The sequence below is a fragment of the Giraffa tippelskirchi genome, chromosome 1, assembly GCF_054371585.1.
Source record: "Giraffa tippelskirchi isolate mGirTip1 chromosome 1, T2T-mGirTip1v1.2.pri, whole genome shotgun sequence".
NCBI classification, from domain to species: Eukaryota; Metazoa; Chordata; class Mammalia; order Artiodactyla; family Giraffidae; genus Giraffa; species Giraffa tippelskirchi.
Genome location: NC_137275.1, coordinates 45,468,245 through 45,490,594, shown reverse-complemented (window position 1 = coordinate 45,490,594; position 22,350 = coordinate 45,468,245). Strand labels below are relative to the sequence as shown.

At 41.0% G+C, this 22,350-nt stretch overlaps 1 protein-coding gene across 1 annotated transcript in view; it reads left to right on the top strand.

The window, feature by feature from the left end:
* The window catches only part of CWH43 (cell wall biogenesis 43 C-terminal homolog), a 52,437-nt gene that overhangs the window by 11,174 nt on the left and 18,913 nt on the right, over nt 1–22,350 (top strand). Inside the window, exons 6-12 of the mRNA XM_081590156.1 lie at nt 887–975; nt 7,874–8,131; nt 10,900–11,025; nt 12,470–12,549; nt 15,970–16,075; nt 17,100–17,235; nt 19,071–19,220. Coding sequence (XP_081446282.1) covers nt 887–975; nt 7,874–8,131; nt 10,900–11,025; nt 12,470–12,549; nt 15,970–16,075; nt 17,100–17,235; nt 19,071–19,220 — 945 coding nt within the window. The remainder of the gene's footprint in view (nt 1–886; nt 976–7,873; nt 8,132–10,899; nt 11,026–12,469; nt 12,550–15,969; nt 16,076–17,099; nt 17,236–19,070; nt 19,221–22,350) is intronic.

Below are 22,350 nucleotides of genomic sequence, written 5' to 3'. Positions count from 1 at the left end.
AAAACCAGCTTTTAGAAAAGTTTTTTAGTTTATTTTTTAGCATTTTTTAGTTTATTTATATTATAGCTACTTCATTGAGTGCCATGTTGTAATTTCCCACTAAAGTTTAAATTCTTTTTTTAAATATTATTTTTATTTATTTATTATTAAAATTTATTTGGTTGCAGTGGGTCTTTGTTGCAGCATCCAAGATCATTAGTTGAAGCATGCAGACTCTTAGTAATGACATGCAAACTCTTAGTTCCAGCATGTGGAATCTAGTTCCCTGACCAGGGATTGAAACTGGGATCCCTATATTGGGAGTGTGGAGTCTTAGCCACTGGACCACCAGGGAAGTCCTGTTTAGTTCAATTCTTTTTCTCCTCCCCATCTCATACAAGTTTTTGCCAAAGTAGTTAAAGAATGAAATAGTTTGTGGTTATTTTCAAAGACACACAATTTATAATTATTTATCAAACTCACCTCAGTCCTAGGAAGGCAGAGACTAGTGATAAAAGCAGGACTGAGGTTGAGAAAAGAATGAAAAGAGGTAATAGAAACTATTCCCAGTGACTTTTTCTTTTTGACTTTGGCAGAGTCATTTAAAATGTCCCATGGCCAGTATGAACTATAATAGTCTGAGAAAGCTCAGTTACTTTGTTTACATTGACCATGAAAGACTGCAGATGTCATTTATGACAAGTCAGAGGTGCTCTTATGTCAGTGTTCTGAATGTATATAATATTGTTTCCCAGTGGACTTTGGTGATCTCATTGGTTGTTTCACACTCACGTTGTCTCTTGGATGTGCCTAGAGGCAGAAGATACATTTCCGTTCTATATTTTGGGGCAATGGAATAGTAACAGCGTCAGATGTCCTAGAACATATCTGTTTTTGTTTTTTACAGAGGTGCAGTTCTGCTGGGCTTGGCGAGTGGATTAATGCTCTCGCCTTGTTCATGGTTTCCTGATTCCAGTTTAATCTGGTGGATTACAGGTATGTGGTTTCTCTGCAGAAATGCTTGGTTGTCCAATTTACTCACAAGTACGTGCCCCTGGGATGGAAGGAGATGACCATATAAGCCTGTGCCATTGCGGGTGGGACAGTCTCACCAGCTGCAGCCCCTAGAACTCAGATGTCACCACGGTTACCACGGGCTACTGCCTCCAGGTTCCTGCTTCCTCCTCATTTCCCCACTCCTCCTTAGCTGTCTTATCTGCCTGATGGTGCTAACATCCTCTCCCCTGTCTCCTAGATAACTTATCTGGGTCCAGATGTCTGTAGCAGTTTTACTGACGGTCTGAGGAGACGGAGGGTTGGACATGCCATGTGGCCAAACCCCTTCCCCTGTCTTGCTTCTCTGGTTTTCAGGAATGCCCTCCTTTGGGACTTCACAGTGAAGTTCAATTTCCCTTTTTCTTGTGCAGGTAACAATTTCACCCCTCACTCCTCTATTCAGCCTTGGGAGGGCCCACGTTTGTTTATTCAAAAGCCTGTACCCTTTCTGCCCAGTCATATCCTTTATGATTATAGACTGTTGATGAAGACTATCATATTTCCAGAATGATCTACTTATTGTTTTTAAAGGTTTTTTGGTATGGACCATTTTTAAAATCTTTACTGAATTTGTTACAATATTGCTTCTGTTTTATGTTTTGCTTTTTTGGCCCGAAGGCATGTAGGATCTTAGCTCCCCACCCAGGGATTGAACCCTCACCCCATGCATGGGAAGGTGACGTCTTAACCACTGGGATGGCCAAGGAAGTCCCCAATCTACTTATTTTAATGATTGTGACTGTTTCGTTTCTGTGACTGAATTTTGCCACTCTTTTCCCTTCCCCTTAAAAGGCAGGAATGGTTAGAGTCAATTTTAGTGTTAAGTTAAAAAAAAAATACCCACTCTGTGACAGTGCAGATGCTATGTTTGGTTTATGTGAACAGAGGTGTCCTTATACGTTTTAATTAAGCAGGTGATTCAGAGTTTTGTACTAGATGCTGGGTATGGGTTTGTGAGATAACTTGTAATGATAATGGAAGATAAGGTTAAATAACCTCATAGGTGGTGGTGGTGGTGGTTGTTCAGCTGCTAAGTCACGACCAGCTCTTTGTGACCCCATGGACTGCAGCAGTCCAGGCTTCCCTGTCCTTCACTATCTCCCAATACGTTTCTGTACACCCTCAGTGCCATCACCCTTGCGTGGAGGTGTGTGTCAGCCAGTAGACTGCTCAATTCCTGAGGTTAACCAGGCCCTCATTCTCCTGGAGCTGTGTGAGCAAACAGTTGTAGTCATGTTGAGCTGTTTTTACTTGTTTGTGTATTTTCAGGTAGACGTTCCTTAAGGGAATGCTTGGTGTGAATATAATGTTAGGAGTAACCTTTCTTCTCATCAAAGAAATGCCTCCTGTGATTGTGCACAAAAATGGCCAGAGAATCTTGTCAGTGCTGAGTGTGCAGTGAGCATATGTAGCTTCTTAATCTGTATGCAATTAGGAAAAAGAACATGAAGTGCATTGAAAGTTGTTCAGCATTTATATCATGCCTTTTCTCATGGCATAGGAGCAAAATGTTAATTGGGCATGTAATTAGCAGCTTCATTTTAAACCTGGGAAAACTGAGGTCCACAAAAACATAAAGAACAGAAAGCCTTGAACTTACAGTTTTATGCTTATATTTATTTCCCCAGATAAGTAAGCATAGCCTGGCACATTAAAGCTAATCTAGTTCGACTATCTCTCTGAAGTATAAACGGAGAAGGAAATGGCAACCCACTCCAGTGTTCTTGCCTGGAGAATCCCAGGGACGAGGGAGCCTGGTGGCCTACCGTCTATGGGGTCGCACAGAATTGGACACAACTGAAGCAACTTAGCAGCCGCAGCAGCTGAAGTATTAAATAAAAGGCCCTAGGGGCAAGCTGATTTAAGTCTTCTAATGGCTATTTGCAGTAGAGAGGAAAGCAGGGCTATAATTCATGAACTCCATCTGCCTCTCTGCCTGCTCACCTGGATTAAGTTGGAGCTCACACTTAATTATCTGGAGATAGTGCCCACTTTTCACCATAATTCATCTCTGGAAAACATCTGAAAGTAGAGTGAAGAAAAAGAAATCGTATATTTTCATTGTACAGTTTAAGTCCCAACTGGATCCGAGTGTGAAATTCATTATGGCAGTGACCAATAGAATTTCCCAAATGCAAAGAGACAGGAACTTTAGATCTTGATGCCAATTAAATTACTAAAATCAAAGTTTCTACTTAAAAAGACATCAATGTCCTAAATGCACAGATAGGACCCCAAGGTACTATACAGCATGCTTATAATTTTATTGTATGAGGAACTTGGTCAATTAAAAATGAATATGTTGGCTATTATAAATATCATTGGAATATTCAATTACTATGAATTCTGCTTGTAGTCTTAGATATTATAAAGATTTGGGGGAGATTATTTGGGAGGACTCAGCCTCAAACAAAACACTAGTTAAGCTACATGGTTAAGAGAAACAGGCAAAGTTAACAGTGTATCATATGCTCCCAGTGGTGTACAAAAAGGGAGGAAAATGCACACATATGCCTTTTTCTTCCTGTGCACAGACTGTCTCCAGGAGGATGGCAAAGCAAATGCTAACATTGGTCGCCTTCACTAAGGGGAACTCATAGGGGACCAGAGAAACTCTTTTTTACCTTTCAGATTTTGGGGGTTTGAATTTATAACCTACTTAGAAATACAATTTTAATGGATTGAAAAATATGTAGCCTGTTTAAAAATAGAAATGAAATTAAAAATGAAAGCGATCACTGTCAAGGGTAATTTGAAGAGAGATTTTCTTTCTCTTCTTTGTAGTAAGACGGATACAACAATGTCATAGATTAAAATATCTAATTAGGACTCATTTTTTTGAAAAACAGTCATTGTAAGCTGGTAAACTTGGAGCTTCCCTGGTCGCTCGCTGGTAAAGAATCTGCCTGCAATGAGGAAGATCTGGGTTTGATCCCTGGGTTGGGAAGATCCCCTGGAGAAGGGAAAGGCTACCCACTCCAGTATTCTGGCCTGGAGAATTCCATGGACTGCATAGTCAATAGAGTTGCAAAGAGTTGGACACTACTGAGTGACTTACACTTTCACTTTCACTTAAATTGGTAAACAGAAAAATTCCCTCTCCCTAATAATCAAATAAATGAAAATCAAAATATGCTATAAATTTCACCATTAATTTGGTAAAACTTTTTAGAAAGAAATGCTTTTGGCAGCATTTCTGGAGGAAGTGAGAACTGCTATAACCTCTCAGGAAAGCTCCGCAAGTATTGACTCTTTAAAATGCTTTTGTCTGCTGATGGAGTAGTTGTGCTTCTAAGAATCTTTTTAAGAATTATTTTAAGGAAATAATCAGAGATGTAGTGACAGTAATTGACAAAGAAAGGTGTTCCTCACAGTGTTGAAAGCTTTCTAAATGGCCATCAGTAGGAAGATGATTATTTATTTTTTGTTCTATATTTGTCCAGTGGAAGAATATATATACATAAACATGTTTTAGAAGAAAAATATTAATGACATGAAAAAAATGTTCTTGATATAATGTCCCACAAAAAGCAGAATATAATCCTTAATATGTGGCTTGATTTCATTTTTTTATGTAAAAATACTTCTGTATATATATACAGAAAATGACATAGGGGAAATATATAGGAGTATTAGCTGGGATCGTCTTATCTCAGTCCTCAGTTCAGTTCAGTTGCTCAGTCGTGTCCGACTCTTTGAGACCCCATGAACCACAGCACGCCAGGCCTCCCTGTCCATCACCAACTCCCAGAGTCCACCCAAACTCACGTCCATCGAGTCAGTGATGCCATACAGCCATCTCATCCTCTGTCGTCCCCTTCTCCTCCTGCCCCCAACCCTTCCCAGCATCAGGGTCTTTTCCAATGAGTCAACTCTTCGCATGAGGTGGCCAAAGTATTGGAGTTTCAGCTTCAACATCAGTCCTTCCAATGAACACCCAGGACTGATCTCCTTTAGGATGGACTGCTTGGATCTCCTTGCAGTCCAAGGGACTCTCAAGAGTCTTCTCCAACACCACAGTTCAAAAGCATCAATTCTTCGGTGCTCAGCTTTCTTCACAGTCCAACTCTCACATCCTTACATGACTACTGGAAAAACCATAGCGTTGACTAGATGGACCTTTGTTCGCAAAGTAATGTCTCTGCTTTTTAATATGCTATCTAGGTTGGTCGTAATTTTCCTTCCAAGGAGTAAGCGTCTTTTAATTTCATGGCTGCAGTCACCATCTGCAGTGATTTTGGAGCCCCAAAAAATAAAGTCTGACACTGTTTCCACTGTTTCCCCATTTATTTCCCATGAAATGATGGGACCAGATGCCATGATCTTTGTTTTCTGAATGTTGAGCTTTAAGCCAACTTTTTCACTCTCCTCTTTCACTTTCATCAAGAGGCTCTTTAGTTCTTCTTCACTTTCTGCCATAAGGGTGGTGTCATCTGCATATCTGAGGTTACTGATATTTCTCCCGGCAATCTTGATTCCACCTTGTGCTTCTTCCAGCCCAGCGTTTCTCATAATGTACTCTGCATATAAGTTAAATAAGCAGGGTGACAATATACAGCCTTGACGTACTCCTTTTCCTATTTGGAAGCAGTCTGTTGTTCCATGTCCAGTTCTAACTGTTGCTTCCTGATCTGCATACAGATTTCTCAAGAGGCAGGTCAGGTTGTCTGGTAGTCCCATCTCTTTCAGAATTTTCCATAGTTTATTGTGATTCATGCAAAGATGGGCTCAATAAAGGACAGAAATGGTATGGACCTAACAGAAGCAGAGGATATTAAGAAGAGGTGGCAAGAATACACAGAAGAACTGTACAAAAAAGATCTTCATGACCCAGATAATCACAATGGTGTGATCACTCACCTAGAGCCAGGCATCCTGGAATGTGAAGTCAAGTGGGCCTTAGAAAGCATCACTTCAAACAAAGCTAGTGGAGGTGATGGAATTCTAGTTGAGCTATTTCAAATCCTGAAAGATGATACTGTGAAAGTGCTGCACTCAATATGCCAGCAAATTTGGAAAACTCAGCAGTGGCCACAGGACTGGAAAAGGTCAGTTTTCATTCCAATCCCAAAGAAAGGCAATGCCAAAGAATGCTTAAACTACCGCACAATTGCACTTATCTGACATGCTAGTAAAGTAATGCTCAAAATTCTCCAAGCCAGGCTTCAGCAATACATGAAACATGAACTTCCAGATGTTCAAGCTGGTTTTAGAAAAGGCAGAGGACCAGAGATCAAATTGCCAATATCCGCTGGATCATCGAAAAAGCAAGAGAGTTCCAGAAGAACATCTGCTTTATTGACTATGCCAAAACCTTTGACTGTGTGGATCTCAGTCCTGCTGCTGCTGCTGCTAAGTCGCTTCAGTCGTGTCCGACTCTGTGCGACCCCACAGATGGAAGCCCATCAGGCTCCACCGTCCCTGGGATTCTCCAGGCAAGAATACTGGAGTGGGTTTCCATTTCCTTCTCCAATGCATGAAAGTGAAAAGTAAAAGTGAAGTCACTCAGTCGTGTCCAACTCCTAGCGACCCCATGGACTGCAGCCTACCAGGCTCCTCCGTCCATGGGATTTTCCAGGCAAGAGTACTGGAGTGGGGTGCCATTGCCTTCTCCGATCTCAGTCCTAGGTGATCCTTAATTGCTTCTTTACAGTTCTGCATTCTTAAATTTCTGCAGTGAATACATTTGTTTATTTAAAATTAAAAAAAATTGTTATTATAATAAACATGTTAAAAATTTGAAGGTCTAACTATGGAATTAAAATCTATGGGTTGTAGCAGGCCCTGGAGTCCAGTTCTCACACATCTGAGTGATGTTCTTTTTGAAGTGGGGAAGGATAATCACATGGCACTGTCCTGTGATGGTGCAGGTGGAACTTGCTGCTGGATGAGAGCCATGGGGTGCTAAGAAGCTGGCTGGATCCTCTCCCTGGAATTCTTGCCCCAAGCAGTCAGAGGCTACTGTAGATATCCTTAAAGGATGGGTCTCTATTATATATAATGTTGACAGAAATGTCCAGTGTCTAGAAAATGTCATATTCTGTGCAAAGGCGTTATATTGATGGCTCCAAAATGGAGTTCTGTGCTGCCATCTCAAAGCCAATTTCATAGGAATATAGAGAAAGGTCATATTCCTTCATATCTGGCTCAATGAATTAGCAAACATTTACTAAGTGCCTCCAATGGACCAGGCAGATCCACAGCCCCCTAGCACCTCAAGGGCTGATGTGTGCATGAATGAACTGCCTGCAGAACTATAAAGCAGTGAGTCCAGGAATGCAATCTCAGTCATAGCTTCTTTTAGGACTATGAGATTGAGAAGGTCGATTTATGTATTGTGGGTTGAGGGGCAGCATTTAAATGGATGGAACCTACTTTAGAAAATTTCTTAACAAAAATGTTTCAGAAACTACACTGACTTTACCTGTTTCCTAATGTCCTAGATTTGGCTGGTTAAATTAAATTAACATATTCTTGGTATTTCAGATAATTAAGTTTCTTTTTTCAGTTTTTGCTATGCAAATCTTAACACAACCTAAAAATGCCTTCTTCTCTTCCACTGCTCTTCTCGAAGACTTAGCATTGGACTGAGATTTTCTGGACCTACATTCCACCTCCAGCTGTGCAAGTAACTAGCTGCGTGACTTGAAGCAAAGGATATTAACCTTGCCAAGACCTTGGTTTCTCATCAGTCTACAAATTGAACCAGCATGCCCCCTGAGGTCCCTTCTGGCTCTAAATAGCTATAAATTGGTCATTGTATAAGCTTTTTTTTTTTTTAAGAAGATGGAAGAGGCTTTCCTGTCTGATTGGTTTTCTTTCTCTCTGTCACAAACAGGAGCGACCTCTGCAGCAGGACTCCTTTACCTGCCCACGTGGGCAGCCGCCGTGTCTGGCTGTGTGCTTGCCCTCTTCACGGCATCCATGTGGCCTCAAGTGCTTGGACACCTTATTAGCTCAGGCTCAAGGCCTGGGAAAGCCATGACCACTGCCATGATATTTTATCTTCTAGAAATATTTTTCTGTGCCTGGTGCACGGCTTTTAAATTTGTCCCAGGAGGTGTGTATGCTCGAGAAAGATCTGATGTGCTTTTGGGTGAGTACCTTTGAAAGGTCTGGATTCAAGTCACTACTCAAACATTCCCTTCAGGACTGACTGGGATTTAGCACTTTACACGACTGATTAGAATAAATAGGATGATTTTGCCTTTCTTATTGAAATAGACTCTTTTGGTTAAAGAAAAATAAAAAATGTAAGTTAAGAAAAGAAAGAAATTTCTTAGTTCATTGATGACTTTCAGTAATATTTATTACTGCAAAGGCCTTAGAAGTAAATTTGTTGTTGTTGTTTAGTCGCTGAGTCATGTCTCAGTCTTTTGCAACCCCATGGACTGTAGCCCTGTGCCCGTGGGATTCTCTAGGCAAGAATACTGGAGTGAATTGCCATTTCCTTCTCCAGGGGATCTTCCAGGCCCAGGGATTGAGCCCCAGTCTCTTGCTTGGCAGATGACTTCTTTACCACTGAGCCACCTGGGAAGCTGTTGGAAATAAATAACTGTGAAAAAACCAAGTTTATAAGATGTAAAAGAGGTCCATGAAACATGGTATTATATGATATGTAAGGAAAAAATATGAGCATTGTGCTCACATTGCTATTTTGATGGTAGGCTTGTCAATATGTATATAGAAAGTATGTTTTTTTGGTTCTCCTGAATTTTATATATGGCTTTTATTTACCCTCGTTTTACCAATAAAATATATTTTGCATATGTAAATCTTAGTGTAAGTGATAAATGATAAGTGAAATGTAAATGATAAAATCATAGAGTATATATCTTCCATTTCAGTGATTATGACCTTACATACCAAAATTAAAATTTCATAGGCTTAGCTCAGTTTAATATTTCAGAAATTGTCTTCTGGCAGTAATGAAATTACTGATGTGTACCAAGCAGACACAGATCAAATGTTGCTTGTCATTTTAGTTTTAAGTAAAACATGTCCAATGCCTCCAAGATAAAATCTTTGAAAAACTGAGGAGATAAAACATGTTTTAATAAGGGATTCCCTGGTGGCTCAGATGGTAAAGAATCTGCCCTCAATGCCAGAGACCTGGGTTCGATCCCTGGGTCAGGAAGATAAACCCTGGAAAAGGAAATGGCAACCCACTCCAGTATTCTTGCCTGGAGAACTCCATGGACAGAGGAGTCTGGTGGGCTACAGTCCATGGGGGTCACAAAGAGTTGGACACAACTGAGCAACTAACAGTTCTTGTTTGTTCACACATTTTTCTACTTGTTCATTTATTTATTAAAAAATGATCGCGTACCTACTGTGGTCCAAGCCTAGTGCCAAGTACCGGAGATATAAGAGGCAAAATCCTGCCCACCTGGAGCTTCTGTGTTGTGGGCGAAACACCACACATCACATGAGACAAATACTTAGGGAGTTATGCTGGGGTGAATGCTGCACGGAAGTCTGGGCTTCTGCTTATGTTCTTCTGCCAGTCCCCCTTGTGCCCGTGGAATATATCCAACCACTCTGTGCATTTGCACATAAACTTTTCTTCTCTGTGAGCTAGACATCTGTCAGGACAGGACGGTTTGAAAGAGGTATTTTTTAATTATGTGAAATATTTTAAAACAACTTTTGAAGATTTGTTGTTTTTGGTAGATATCAAAGCTGTGACCCAATCAGAGACATACACTGCTGCGTTTCCTCTGCGATAGTCTTGGCTTTGCAAACTTTGTGTTTCTTCTGATTTCTTTCAGGTGTGTGTACTCTATCCTGCTCTATCTTCCTGTCCAATGAGCTGCTTTTTTTCTTACTCCAGCTTGCTTGGGGGTCTGCCATGTGGAGCAATGGAACGAAAGAGCCATTCTAAGCGTACGTTTCTTTCTTTAGAATGTTATGAGCGACAGGTGTTTTGAGTTCCTTCTCACTACTTATGGAATTGCAGAGATCGTGCTTTATTACAGCTTCAAATAACTAAGAATTCTTTTTAGCAATAGTGACATTATGTTGATAAGGCCTCAGAAACTGAGGAACATCGGTAAAGTTCAGAGTAGCTTTGGATAACCATTGTAAAGAATCTGTATTAGATCAGAAACTCGTTATAAATGTATTGTCTAGGTTTCTCCTGCTGTTTCCTAGTAATTGCACATAACTTTTTTTTAGCCTTCCACCTAAACATCTTTTACCTGACATTCCCTAATTTATATATTGTTCAATCACACCTCTGTTTCTAATTCTCATTATATACAATGTTAGAAGTATGCAGACTTCACATGTAAGCTACATAGAAATGCACCCCAGTTGAGCTTGTCTTTCTCGGCCCAGTGTGAGTTCCAGTGTGCATCCTCTGCTTGGACACACAATCCAGGCCATGAATGCTGCTATGTTAAGAACCTCTTCTTGTTATTAATACTCTTCATATTAAGTATCCACTTCTTGTGCTCCTCAACTCGGTGTATATGGTCCCTTTGGTGGAGAAGACCAAGTCCCTGAGGCAGTCCAGAAGATGACTTCTTTTTGTCCTACCCTTCCCTGGATGATCAATAGTCAGTGACCAACACTACTGCCAACCTAACAACTAGGAAATACTCAGGAAATTGTAAGAAGCCGCTTATCAAGAAAAGATTAGGGTCTTTTAATGTACAACTTAATTTCTAAAACCCTTCCTGATTTCTTATGATTATCCTAATAATTCAAAAGTAATATTGGAGTAATTGCTTAGGTACTGAGATAGCTCACTAACTGAATTTTCAGGATATATCCATTTAAATGGAATTTAGGCGCCTGGAATTTGCCACTGGAGGTAGTTTTGGATCAAAATGTAATATATTCATCTTTCTTTTTTGACAGGGACAGTGATGCTAATTATTGGGCTGAGTATGCTTTTGGGTCCCAAGAAAAGCCTTGATTTTCATTTTCAAACAAAAAACAGTCCTAAAGTTCTTTTCAGAGAGAGTGAAAAATATGTGAAACTTTGTGAGTATAGTTTTGCTTTATTTTTAAAAACATTTTATTATAAACATAAATTTTCAAACGTGAGATTAAAAAGTATAATGAACCTGCATGTACCCTTTAACCTAGTTCCAACAATTATTAACATTTTGCCCATGTTGTTCATACCTTTTTTTTATGAAATACTTTACAGGTGATCTTTGATTATTGAGTCATTTCAACCATAAATACTCTGTGTTAGTTTTGTTTCACTTCTAACATAGATTTAACTAGAATTTCCAGAATATTTGTTGAAATCGTTGAGACTATTTATTTTGTTTCTTGTTCTCCTTTTTTTTGGAAATTAAATATGTTAGTGTTTGGAATACTGATGAGCAGAAACAGATATTAAATTAGTTTACTATTCAGTCTGACTCATCTCAGAATACACTAGATTAAATAAAAATGTTTATTGAATGTATAACATTTGCAGATAGTGTCTTAGCACACACCCATCCATACTCAGTCATGTCTCTTTGCGACCCCATGGACTGTAACCTGCTAGGCTCCTCTGTCCACAGGATTTCCCAGGCAAGAATACTAGAGTGGGTGGCCATACCCTCCTTCGGGTATCTTCCTGACCCAGGGATTGAACCCAGGTCTCCTGCGTTTCCTGTGTCTTCTGCATTGCAGGTGGATTCTTTATTGCTGAGCCACCGGAGAAACCCCAATATACTGCATTGTTGTTGCTGTTTAGTCGCTAAGTCATGTCTGACTTTGTGATCCCATGGACTGCAGTGCTCCAGGCTTCCCTGTCCTTCACTATCTCCCAGAGTTGGCTCAAACTTGTGTCCACTGAGTCGGTGATACTATCCAACCATCTTATCCTGTGTCACCCTCTTCTCCTCCTGCTCTTAACTTTTCCCAGCATCAGGGTTTTTTCCAATGAGTCGGCTGTTCGTGTCAGGGGGCCAAAGTATTGGAGCTTCAGTTTCAGCATCTGTCCTTCCAGTGAATATTCAGGGTTGATTTCTTTTAGAATTGATTGGTTTGATCTCCTTGCAGTCCAAGGGACTTTTAAAAGTCTTCTCTAGCACCATTAGTTTGAAAGCATCAATTCTTTGGCATTCAGCCTTGGATTCTAAAAATTTTAATATAAGAAATATTTTGGGCTTGATCCTGCAGGGTGTTTTTGCAGTGGTTACTGCTCAAGGAGAATTGTTTTCTTGTATATTATTTCTTGTATATATTAATGATTTTATTTTATTTTATTTATTTTGTTTTCATGGTTCTTGGAATGTTTTTAGCAAAGCTTCTTTGATGTCTGAGTTTAAAGTATGGGTTATATATGCATGTCAAACATGAACCCAAGAAATAGACATTTCCTCTTTACATAAAATCCATGGCTAATAAATTCAATAATTTCATTAAAACTATTAAAAAATAAGCTTATTTTCTTCTAAACAATTATTTTCTGTTTTCTGTTCAGTTTTGTGGCTGCTTGTTGGTGTGGGATTGTTGGGATTAGGACTACGGCATAAAACCTATGAGAAGAAATTGGGGAAAGGGGTAAGTAATTAAAAGTTTTGATATAGAATTTTAAATGATGCCTATGTATATGCATGCATTTGTACACTTCACCATTATGATTGAACCCTAGACCTGGGTCTGAGGACTTCAGGGCTCTGGACTCCACATTCTTAACCTTTAGGTTGGGCTTCCCCATTGGCTCAATGGTAAAGAATCCTCCTGCAATGCAGGAGACAAGTATTCGATCCCTGGATTGGAAAGATCCCCCGGAGAAGGAAATGACAATCCACTCCAGTATTCTTGCCTGGATAATCCCATGGACAGAGGAGCCTGGTGGTTATAGTCCATGGAGTCACAAAGAGTTGAACACAACTGAGCGACTAATCAGCAACAAAAACAGCAACAGCAAACCGTTAGATCACAGGCTGACAACATAGTGGAACTAATTTATGAAGTTGGGTTCTTGGGACAGGATAGACCCATATATTAGAGTTAAACTCATCATGATTTGTTATATAAAGTTATTTTTGTCATTCAATGACTTAACATATCCAAACTAGGAGATAAAAAACTATTTTATAGTGGGCTTCTTGGTACTATTTGGTAGATATTTCTGAAGGCAACATATATGATTCTTTAAGAAAAATCTTAAAGATAATTCTAGATTTTGTGGATTATGCTTGGTATTGATGGGTCATGGAAGTTTTCTCATCTCTTCCTTTCCTCTCTTGTCTATAGTTTAATGTTTTATTGTCCTTGTCTCTTCCAGGCAGGTGGGCAGAAGCAAGAGTAAGTCATTGCAATGTGATGCTTTCCATCTGCTCTGATTAAAAGTTTGGTATGTTTCATAATGCAGTTAGAATTATAGTTTGACAAAAACAGAATTTAAGGGTTAACTTTGAATTTTAGCAATCTGAATTATCAGGCAATTTTCCCCATTAATTAAAAAGCTATAATGAGGATGGAGCCCATGCTCCTTTCATTTAGCTTTGTATGTCCAGCACCTCACAGAGTACTTGGCACATACTCAGAACTCAGTAACTATTCCTTAAAAAGTAAATAGTTCATTACATGGTCTCTTTCTTTTGCCCTTCAATTGTTAATTTTATTATTGTAACAAGATGTCAATTAGAAGAGGATCCCCAATGTCAGCAAGGGGTTCTTTTAAACAGGAATCATTTAATTTAGATTTAATACCTGTTTTTTTATTAGTTCATTCATTGATTAATTCATGTGATACATGAATGTTATTTGATAAATGCTTATTGAATGTCTCTTGTGTGCCTGGTGTCAGGGATACAGAGGTAAACTAGTTGGACATGATTCCTGCCCTCATGGTAATGTAAACTTATGGAGTTTACATTCTAATTGGGGAGAAAGACTGTAGTCAGAGGAACAAGTAAATAAAGACTATCACTTTAGATCAGATGGCTCTGAAGCATGTGAGATGATGGAGTAGAGAGTAACTGGCCTGGGTGGTTAGAGGAGGCTGCTCTGAGGACGTGACATTTCAGTTGAGATAAGAGAGCTAGGAGTAAAGGATTCAGGTAAAAGGAACACAAGTAAAGAATGGAAAGGAAACAGACTTGGAGTGTTTGAAGGGCATCAGAGTGGGCATTGTGGCTGAATCTTGGTAAGCAAAGGGAAGCGTGGCAGAAGATGAGGATGGGGACACAAGTGAGGTCACATCATATAGGACCTATAGCACACAGGAGGGAATTCCGATTTTAGTTTTCTTGCAGTGGAAGCCACCAGAATATTTCAACCATTAGTGCAAAGAGATATCATATGATATGATATATATGTATATATGTGTGGTGTGCATGTGTGCTAAGTCAATTCAGTTGTGTCAGACTCTTTGTGACCCTATAGACTGTAGTCCACCAGGCTCCCATGTCCATGGGATTCTCCTGGCAAGAAGGCTGGAGTATTGCTGTGCCCACCTCCAGGGAATCTTCCTGACCCAGCATCTCTTACATCTCCTGCATTGGTAGGCAGGTTTCTTTACCACTGGCACCACCTTGGAAGCCTATATATATAAATTTTGGCTGCTTTGTAAAGAATGGATTGACAGATTGTAGAGTGGAAGCAGGGAGATAGGTTATGAGGCTTTTTCAGGTGTCCAGGAGAGAGACCCTGGAATTTTGGATGGGTGCCATGGTACTGGAATTGGAGAGGAGTGGATAAACTTAGAATATATTTTGAAAGTAGAGCTGATAAGATTTGCTGATGGATTAGATGTAGATGGATGAAGGGAAGGGAAGAATTGCGGATGACTTCTATGCTTTTGGCTTGAGCAACTGGATGGAGTGTGGTGACATTTACTGACATGGGACTAATGAAAGAATAACAGGTTTTGGAGTGATGAAAGCCAGAGTGAATCATAGGTATGTAGTGATGTGAAAAAGTATAACTTTTTATGAATGTAATCATGCCTCTGGAAGTCTCTGCTGATGGTTCCACTCTCTTTATAGGACATTGCTAAACGGAGTCATCTTTCTTGTATAGAGATGAGAGGCCTGCTGTAGCACACCAAGCTGCTTAGAAGTGGTAGCCCTCCTCTTTCAAGAGGTGGTATTCACTCTTCTCTCAACCTGAATTTTTATGTTCCACTTTGTTTTTCTCAGTTGTGGTAGTGTAGTTGGTCTAATCTGGCCATACGTTTTCATGGGATCCATGCTGTTGGTCAGCTGGAGTTAGTTTGAAATAGTTAGGGTTGGGTACCGCATTCTCTGACTGGGCCTATGGACTTAAAAGAGGAATTTTCAGAGGGTGCTGTCCTCCTGAACCTCAGCCTTGCCAGTGCAGAACTGGCAGGCCACTCTGCAAAAATGGTAAAGGACTCTGTGTATCCTTCTGCGATCCCCTTCTCTAATGCAAGGGTAACCCCAACCCTAAATCATTCATTAGGGCCGAGTAGTATGCTAGTATATGTATGATCTTTTTTTTCATTCATTTTCTTATTTTTCCTTCTGAAACAACAGCCAGGTTGTTTCTAGTTTTTTGCTGTTATAAATATCACTTTCCAAACATTCCTCCTAATTTCCAAGCCTAAGCTAGAAACTCACAAATTTATTATGCAAATACCAGCTAGCAAATATCTCCTTATGATTGTGCATTGCATGTTAGTCTCTCAGTCATGTCCGACTCTTTGTGACCTCATGGACTGTAGCCCACTAGGCTCCTCTGTTCATGGAATTCTCCAGGCAAGAATACTGGAGTGGGTAGCCATTCCCTTCTCCAGAGGATCTTCCCAACTTAGGGATCGAACCCAGGTCTCCTGCATTGCAGGTGGATTATTTACCACCTGAACCACCAGGGAAACCATGGTTATGCATTAGCTGTGGGCAAATGGCTGAAAATCCCTTTGCTGAAAAATGAATTTTGGTAGAGAGAGGTGGAGAAAAGTGGTTCACTGCCATTGTTCAATCCTAAATTATCATTAAAACAATTCCTCAGGCACCAGCCACAGAGGTCTCTGCTGCCATCTGGCCTTTCAGGTTTGGCTTTGACAATGATGGATGGTCCAGTCTTGAAAGATCAGCTCAACTGCTCAATCAAACGGGTAAGTTGTACTGGAATTAATTTCAGGCTTTGAGAAACTATTGTTATTTTCATTTTGCGCAAGATCATAAGTAATTGGAGGAGGATTTGCTGGGTCATAAACTAATCTCTTAAAAAGGCTTTACTTTGGTGAGTGGCTACAGGAGGATGAAGCTTCTGTAACCACATCTGTGTTTGCTTGAAAGCAATTAAATAGTGATTCTGGGACAAGGTCTCAGACCGGGTGTCTGCAGGAGAGTCTTGTTATGCCTTTGCTCTTGGAAATGCCCCTGCTGGGGGCTCCTGTCACTTGGGAACCTACTACTGAGGACCAGAAAACCGTCAGATTAAAAGGCAGATTGGGGTGCAGTGATGCTCATTTGCAAAGCAAATTATTTTCAAGAGCCTGAGGGCCAGTTTTACTTGTTTCCATTCCCTGGGGCGCTCATCTTTGGTTGAAGCCTCCTTTAAAATATGTGGGTGTTTGGCTCTTAGATCAACTAGAGGTCTCTGGCGTGGAGTTATTCCTAAAGATAAGCTTGTCTTCTGAGAAATAGCTGAGGGTTTGTATGATTCTAATGCTGTTAAGAAATTTATTGGGCCCTTAATCATTTAGTACTGATTACAGGCTTCTGCAGCACATTCAACCAGGTTATCTGAATAAATTCACCTCTGTGTCAGTACCATGGAAGTGTTTGCCCAGGAATAAAACAATATTGTACACTATATTGTTTCCGAACATAAATTAGATATTTGAGAAAGGCATTAAGGATATTTGAAATTTTGGAAAAGATATGAATATTTGAAAATTTAGGAAAGTTATGTTTTTATCTTCTCCCCCATTTCCACAAGGTGTCCCATACATTCTAAATATGGTAAATATGTTTTTAGCTCAGATTTGAGCCAGTTCACTTTAGTAACTCATTAGGAATTACTTGGTTTTTTGATCTATGATTAAAGGTAGAGGATTACAAGAATCAAGTTTTGATAATTGTTTTTACATTGCTGTGGCTAATCACCACGTCCATTTTTTCCCTGCTAAACAGGTGCAGATTTCATAACAATTTTGGAGAGTGATGCTTCTAAGCCCTATATTGGAAACAATGACTTGACCATGTGGTTAGGGGAGAAGTTGGGTTTCTACACCGACTTTGGTCCAAGTGCACGGGATCACACTTGGGGGTAAGCGTACCTTGGGAATGAATCCTGAACGTATAACAGACTAGGCAGCATAAGCTTAGAGTGGACAGTTGATATTGTTATGCCTTATCCCTAGGAGTATGTTCCATTGATGCTTCTTGGGGGATGAGGAGGTACTGAAGATAGGCACATTCCATCACTGTTTTAATAGTCTCTCTGTTGCCGCATATTTTCAGTTCTTCACTATTATAAACCATTCCATGTAAGAACTGAGGTTACAGCACTAAATGTGTCTGCCCTGCATGCCGTTCTCATGGAGCTTACATTCCAGTGTGATGAGACAGAAAATAATCACATACACACAAAAATAAATAAGATAATTTAAGATAGTGGTGAGTGCTGTGTAGAAAAGGAGAGCGGCAGGGTAGGCAGGACAGTGGGCGACGATGTTGCAGGCAGCGTGGTCAGGAGGGGGTCTCTCTGCCCACCCCACGATGGGGAGGACTAGGACCGGCTGTGGGAGGAGCCAGTGTGGACTTGAGGCAGATCACGTGTGGTGTGCCTGAGCACGGGGATTGAGGGGGAACTAGTAAGGAAGGAGGTCAGGAGTGGGCCCTTGGTCTTATAGGGTCCATAAGCCATGCTTAGCACTGACTTAACTCAGTTTTGATGGAAAACCACTGGAGGATTTTAAACATGGGAGCAGTCTGATCTGGCATACGTTTTTGGAAGATCATTCCAGCTGTTCCTAGAAGAACAGATTGTTGGGGGCAAGAGTGGGAGCAGGGAGACAGGTGATGAGGTGGAGGTGCTAACACAGGTAGGAAATGACAGTGGGAGTCGTGGAGATGGAGAAGAGGGCAAACTCAGGAGCTATTTTGGAGCAGAGCTGACAGGAATTCCTGATTTGGGGAGTTTGGGGAGTTTTGTGTTTGATTTTTTTTTTTTTGTCAAGCTTGTGAGATCTTAGTTCCCTGACCAGAGATCAAACCCAGGCCTATAGCAGTGAGAGAACCGTGTGCTAACACTGGATCGTCAGGGAATTCCCAGGACTTCCTGGTGGTTTAGATGTCAGAAAGTGACAAGGGCAGCACCTGGGTTTTTTACCTGAGTCCCTGATAGGAGATGATGCCATTGAATGGGACAGGAACGACCAGGTGAGCAGCAGGGTTGTGCTAAGTTCGAGATGCCCTGGGACAGTCAAGTGATGTCCAGTAGGCAGTTGTGGGCAGCTTGGAGGGCCAAGTTGGACAGCAGAAGCTGGGCATGTGCATTCAGGATCATCACTGTAGAGGTGGTTTTGCGGGAGAAACTTCACGAGGGGCCGCATAGACTATGCATGAGGCCGGGGAGGCGAAGCCAGCTGAGGTCTGAGCTCCGGTCGCCCTTTCCATGTGTAGTTCTCTGACTTAGAGTGAGGTGGGACATGTTTTCCTATCTTTATTGGACCATTTGTAATTTCTAATTTTGTAAATTGTTGCTCTGAGTCCTTGCTGGCAGGATTGTACATTCCTAAATGTGTTGATTAATGTTAGAATTGTTTATGCAGATCAGTTGCCAGAGGAATAATGCAAGTAAAATGGAGTGTGTCCATTTGTATGGCCCTAATCCCGCCCTTTTCGTGTCTCCATGGCACTTATGAGACAGAGTTGATAGTGTTGTGCCTGGTGACACAGTGAGTGAGACATGCTCAATAGTCCTCTTGCAGTGAATCGTTCTACAGAAGGTCCCATCCGTCTTCGCCACACTGTTGCTCTCAATGCCCCTCGTGAGACGCTTGAAGTGTGTGCATCCCTAAGAACACATATTCTTAGTCCTGTTGGCATGAAATGGTGGGACCAATAGTGATGCACGTGTTTCTTTCCATTCAAATACAGGATTATGGTTTTGTCAAGATACCCAATTGTGAAATCGGAGCATCACCTTCTCCCGTCGCCAGAGGGCGAGATTGCACCAGCCATCACGCTGACTGTCAACATTTCCGACAAACTGGTGGATTTTGTTGTGACCCACTTTGGCAATTATGAGTGGGTTTCTTTGGTCTTTCTCGTAGTGCACAAATGCCAAAAAAATATTATCAACACATTACTTTGATTTCCATGCATTGACCTTTCTTACTTTTTTAAAAAATTATTATTCCCAGAGTGGTTTTCTGGGTTTTTTTTGGTTTTAAAAATCAGGCATAGAAGAAGTTCCTTGATGGCCTAATGGTTAGGATTCCGGACTTTCACTGCTGGGGCCTGAGTTCAGTCCCTCGTCTGGGAACTGAGATCTCACAAATTGCACGGTGTGGCCAAAAAAAAAAAAAGGAGAAAAAAAAATCAGGCACAGAAACATTTGAGATGCCTGCAGTCCTTAATGGTGTACAAGACAGCAGTGATGGCCATGTTAGCCAGCAATTACTGAGCAGGCGCTGTGCTAAGTGCGCCGTTGTATTTAATCTACATTTTGTATAACAGTACATAGTCCCATTTAACAGAGAAACTAAACTGAGAGGTCAGATGACTTATCCAACCAGGGTCACACGGGTAGGAATCAGGTAGACCTAACTCAGAGCCTGCGAGTGCTTGAAACCCGTGGTAAACCAGACTACAGAAAGGTGGTGTTCCCTTTTTCTAAGGATGACTCCAGTTGGAAGCACCAGAGGGATCTGAGGTACTAAACGACATTCCTTTCCCTCTCATGTTTCCAGTCAGTTGAGAGGTAGGCAGAGGAATCTGGCAGGGAGATCAACATCTCTTTTGATTCTGATAAACCTATTTGGACAACATGGCTTAAGTGTGCCCACATGGACCTGCTAATACATCCATCCCTCCAGTAATACATGACGCCAGCTCCCCCCAAAGCAGCAGAGCCATGAGGCAGGGACTGAGTCCGCCCTGTCCCACTCTCCCCTTAGTGAAGAGAATAACGCAAGAAAACTCCCTGTTGGCAAACCGGCAGGTTCCAAGAAGAGATAGGAAGGGTTTGAGACAAGCGTCCTTAGTTCATTCTTCCAAACTTGATTTATTAGAAAAATCCTCCCAAGAAGTAAAGGATGAGAGAGAGGGAGGCCAAGATGGTTTTCTAAGTTGGTTCCCCTCCAAGGAGACATGAGGAATGGGGAATGAGTTTTATCTACAAAGAATAACATTCACAACCAGTGGCTTAGCACTGAATAAATCACAAATAATGCCAACATTATGTTATTAAAGCCAAGATAAAAGTATATAATTTATATTCTACCATACTGAACATCTGGAGAAGGAAATGGCAACCCACTCCAGTATTATTGCCTGGAGAATCCCATGGACAGAGGAGCCTGGCAGGCTACAGTCCATGGGGTCGCAAAGAGTCAGACATGACTGAGTGACTAACAATACTGAACACTCTCTAATAGTCATTGAAAACAACAGGCGAAGTGCTTAGTGCTATAAAATATGGCAAATGGGCGTTGTCTATCTGCATGACACAAAAGGCCACAGAGCTTTACAGGGAGGTAGAGAAAATTGAAAAACAACGAACAGAGGTAGCAGCCACATTTGTTTTGTTTGGATGAAACTTACAGTCCAACAGAGGGCTACCCTGGTGGCTCAGTGCCAATGCAGGCGATGTGGGTTTGGTCCCTGGCTCAGGAAGATCTCCTAGAGAAGGAAATGGCAAACCGTTTCAGTATTCTTGCCTGGGAAATCGCATGAACAGAGGAGTCTGGCAGGCTACAGTCCATGGGTCCTAAAAGAATCAGACACGACTTAGTGACTAAAACAACAACAGTACAAAAAACCCCAACATTGTTGTACTGTAAGTTTCACCTAAACAAGATGAGTATGTCTGCTATCCTTACCTCCTATCACCTCTCTTTTTCTCACAGTGTTATGTGCATCTGTAAAAGTGCACTTAACTATTTTCTGAAATAAAGTCAGAGCATAAGTAATATAAGCCAGCCATTCAAATGTGATTAATGGGGACTGTTTGCTAATTGGACTCTTGCTGGTCTTCTTAGAAATGAGAAGGTGTTTGGAGCATGGATGGTATAGACAGTCCATATCTCTGTAAAAAACTGTTTAAAGAAATGCCTTCTGTTTCTCCTAGCAATTTTCATGTCACAAGTATAGGCATTCAGCAATCAGTCCACTGAGCTTAAATTGCAGTTGAATTGGGTTTATCTTTTGAAAAATAGGCATTTTTGTGTTTAAAGCTGGCAAGGTCTCAACCTAAGAAATAGTTGAACACACTCCTTCCCCTTTTTCCTTTGCTTCCCGCCCCCCCCGACCCGCTGTCTCCTTTAACTTCTTCTGACCTCCTCTGAAATGTGAAGAATAGACTTGAGAGGGAAGAGAAAACTAAAACACAGCCCTCAAATTGTTTGGAAAAGAGCAGGGAAGAATTATCTTTTCTAACTCTATTAATCATATATTTAAATCTCTGTAACTAACAATATACCTTTGCTTGTTAGCTTACTCTCATGATTTAATAATGATGACAACAACAGAATAATGATAAGAACAAACATCTATTGAGGAACTGCCACTTTAGGGAGGGGAGTAGTGTGGTTAAATGGAAAGAACAGGAAAGCTGAGCGCCGAAGAATTGATGCTTTTGAACTATGGTGTTGGAGAAGACTCTTGAGAGTCCCTTGGACTGCAAGGAGAGCCAACCAGTCCATCCTAAAGGAGATCAGTCCTGAATATTCATTGGAAGGACTGATGCTGAAGCTGAAGCTCTAATATTTTGACCATCTGATGCGAACAGCTGACTCATTTGAAAAGACCCTGATGTTGGGAAAGATTGAAGGCAGGAGGGGAAGGGGATGGCAGAGGATGAGATGGTTAGATGGCATCACCAACTCAATGGACATGAGTTTGGGTAAATTCCAGGAGTTGGTGATGGACAGGGAGGCCTGGCATGCTGCAGTTCATGGGGTTGCAAAGAATCAGACACGACTGAGCGACTGAACTGAACTGAACTGAGAGTAATGCTCAGTTAATACTGGCCATTGTTATGAAACTAAATTGGATACCTCTAAATGTGTGGTACATTGGGCAGCTTAAAAGATTATTTATCAAACACAAATCAAGCATCTGTCATGTCCCAAGCACAGTGCTGGGTGCAGTCTTTTCCCTTAAAGCCTTGGCTCTTGTCCATGCCCAACAAGTGACATGAAAAAGTTCACACTTC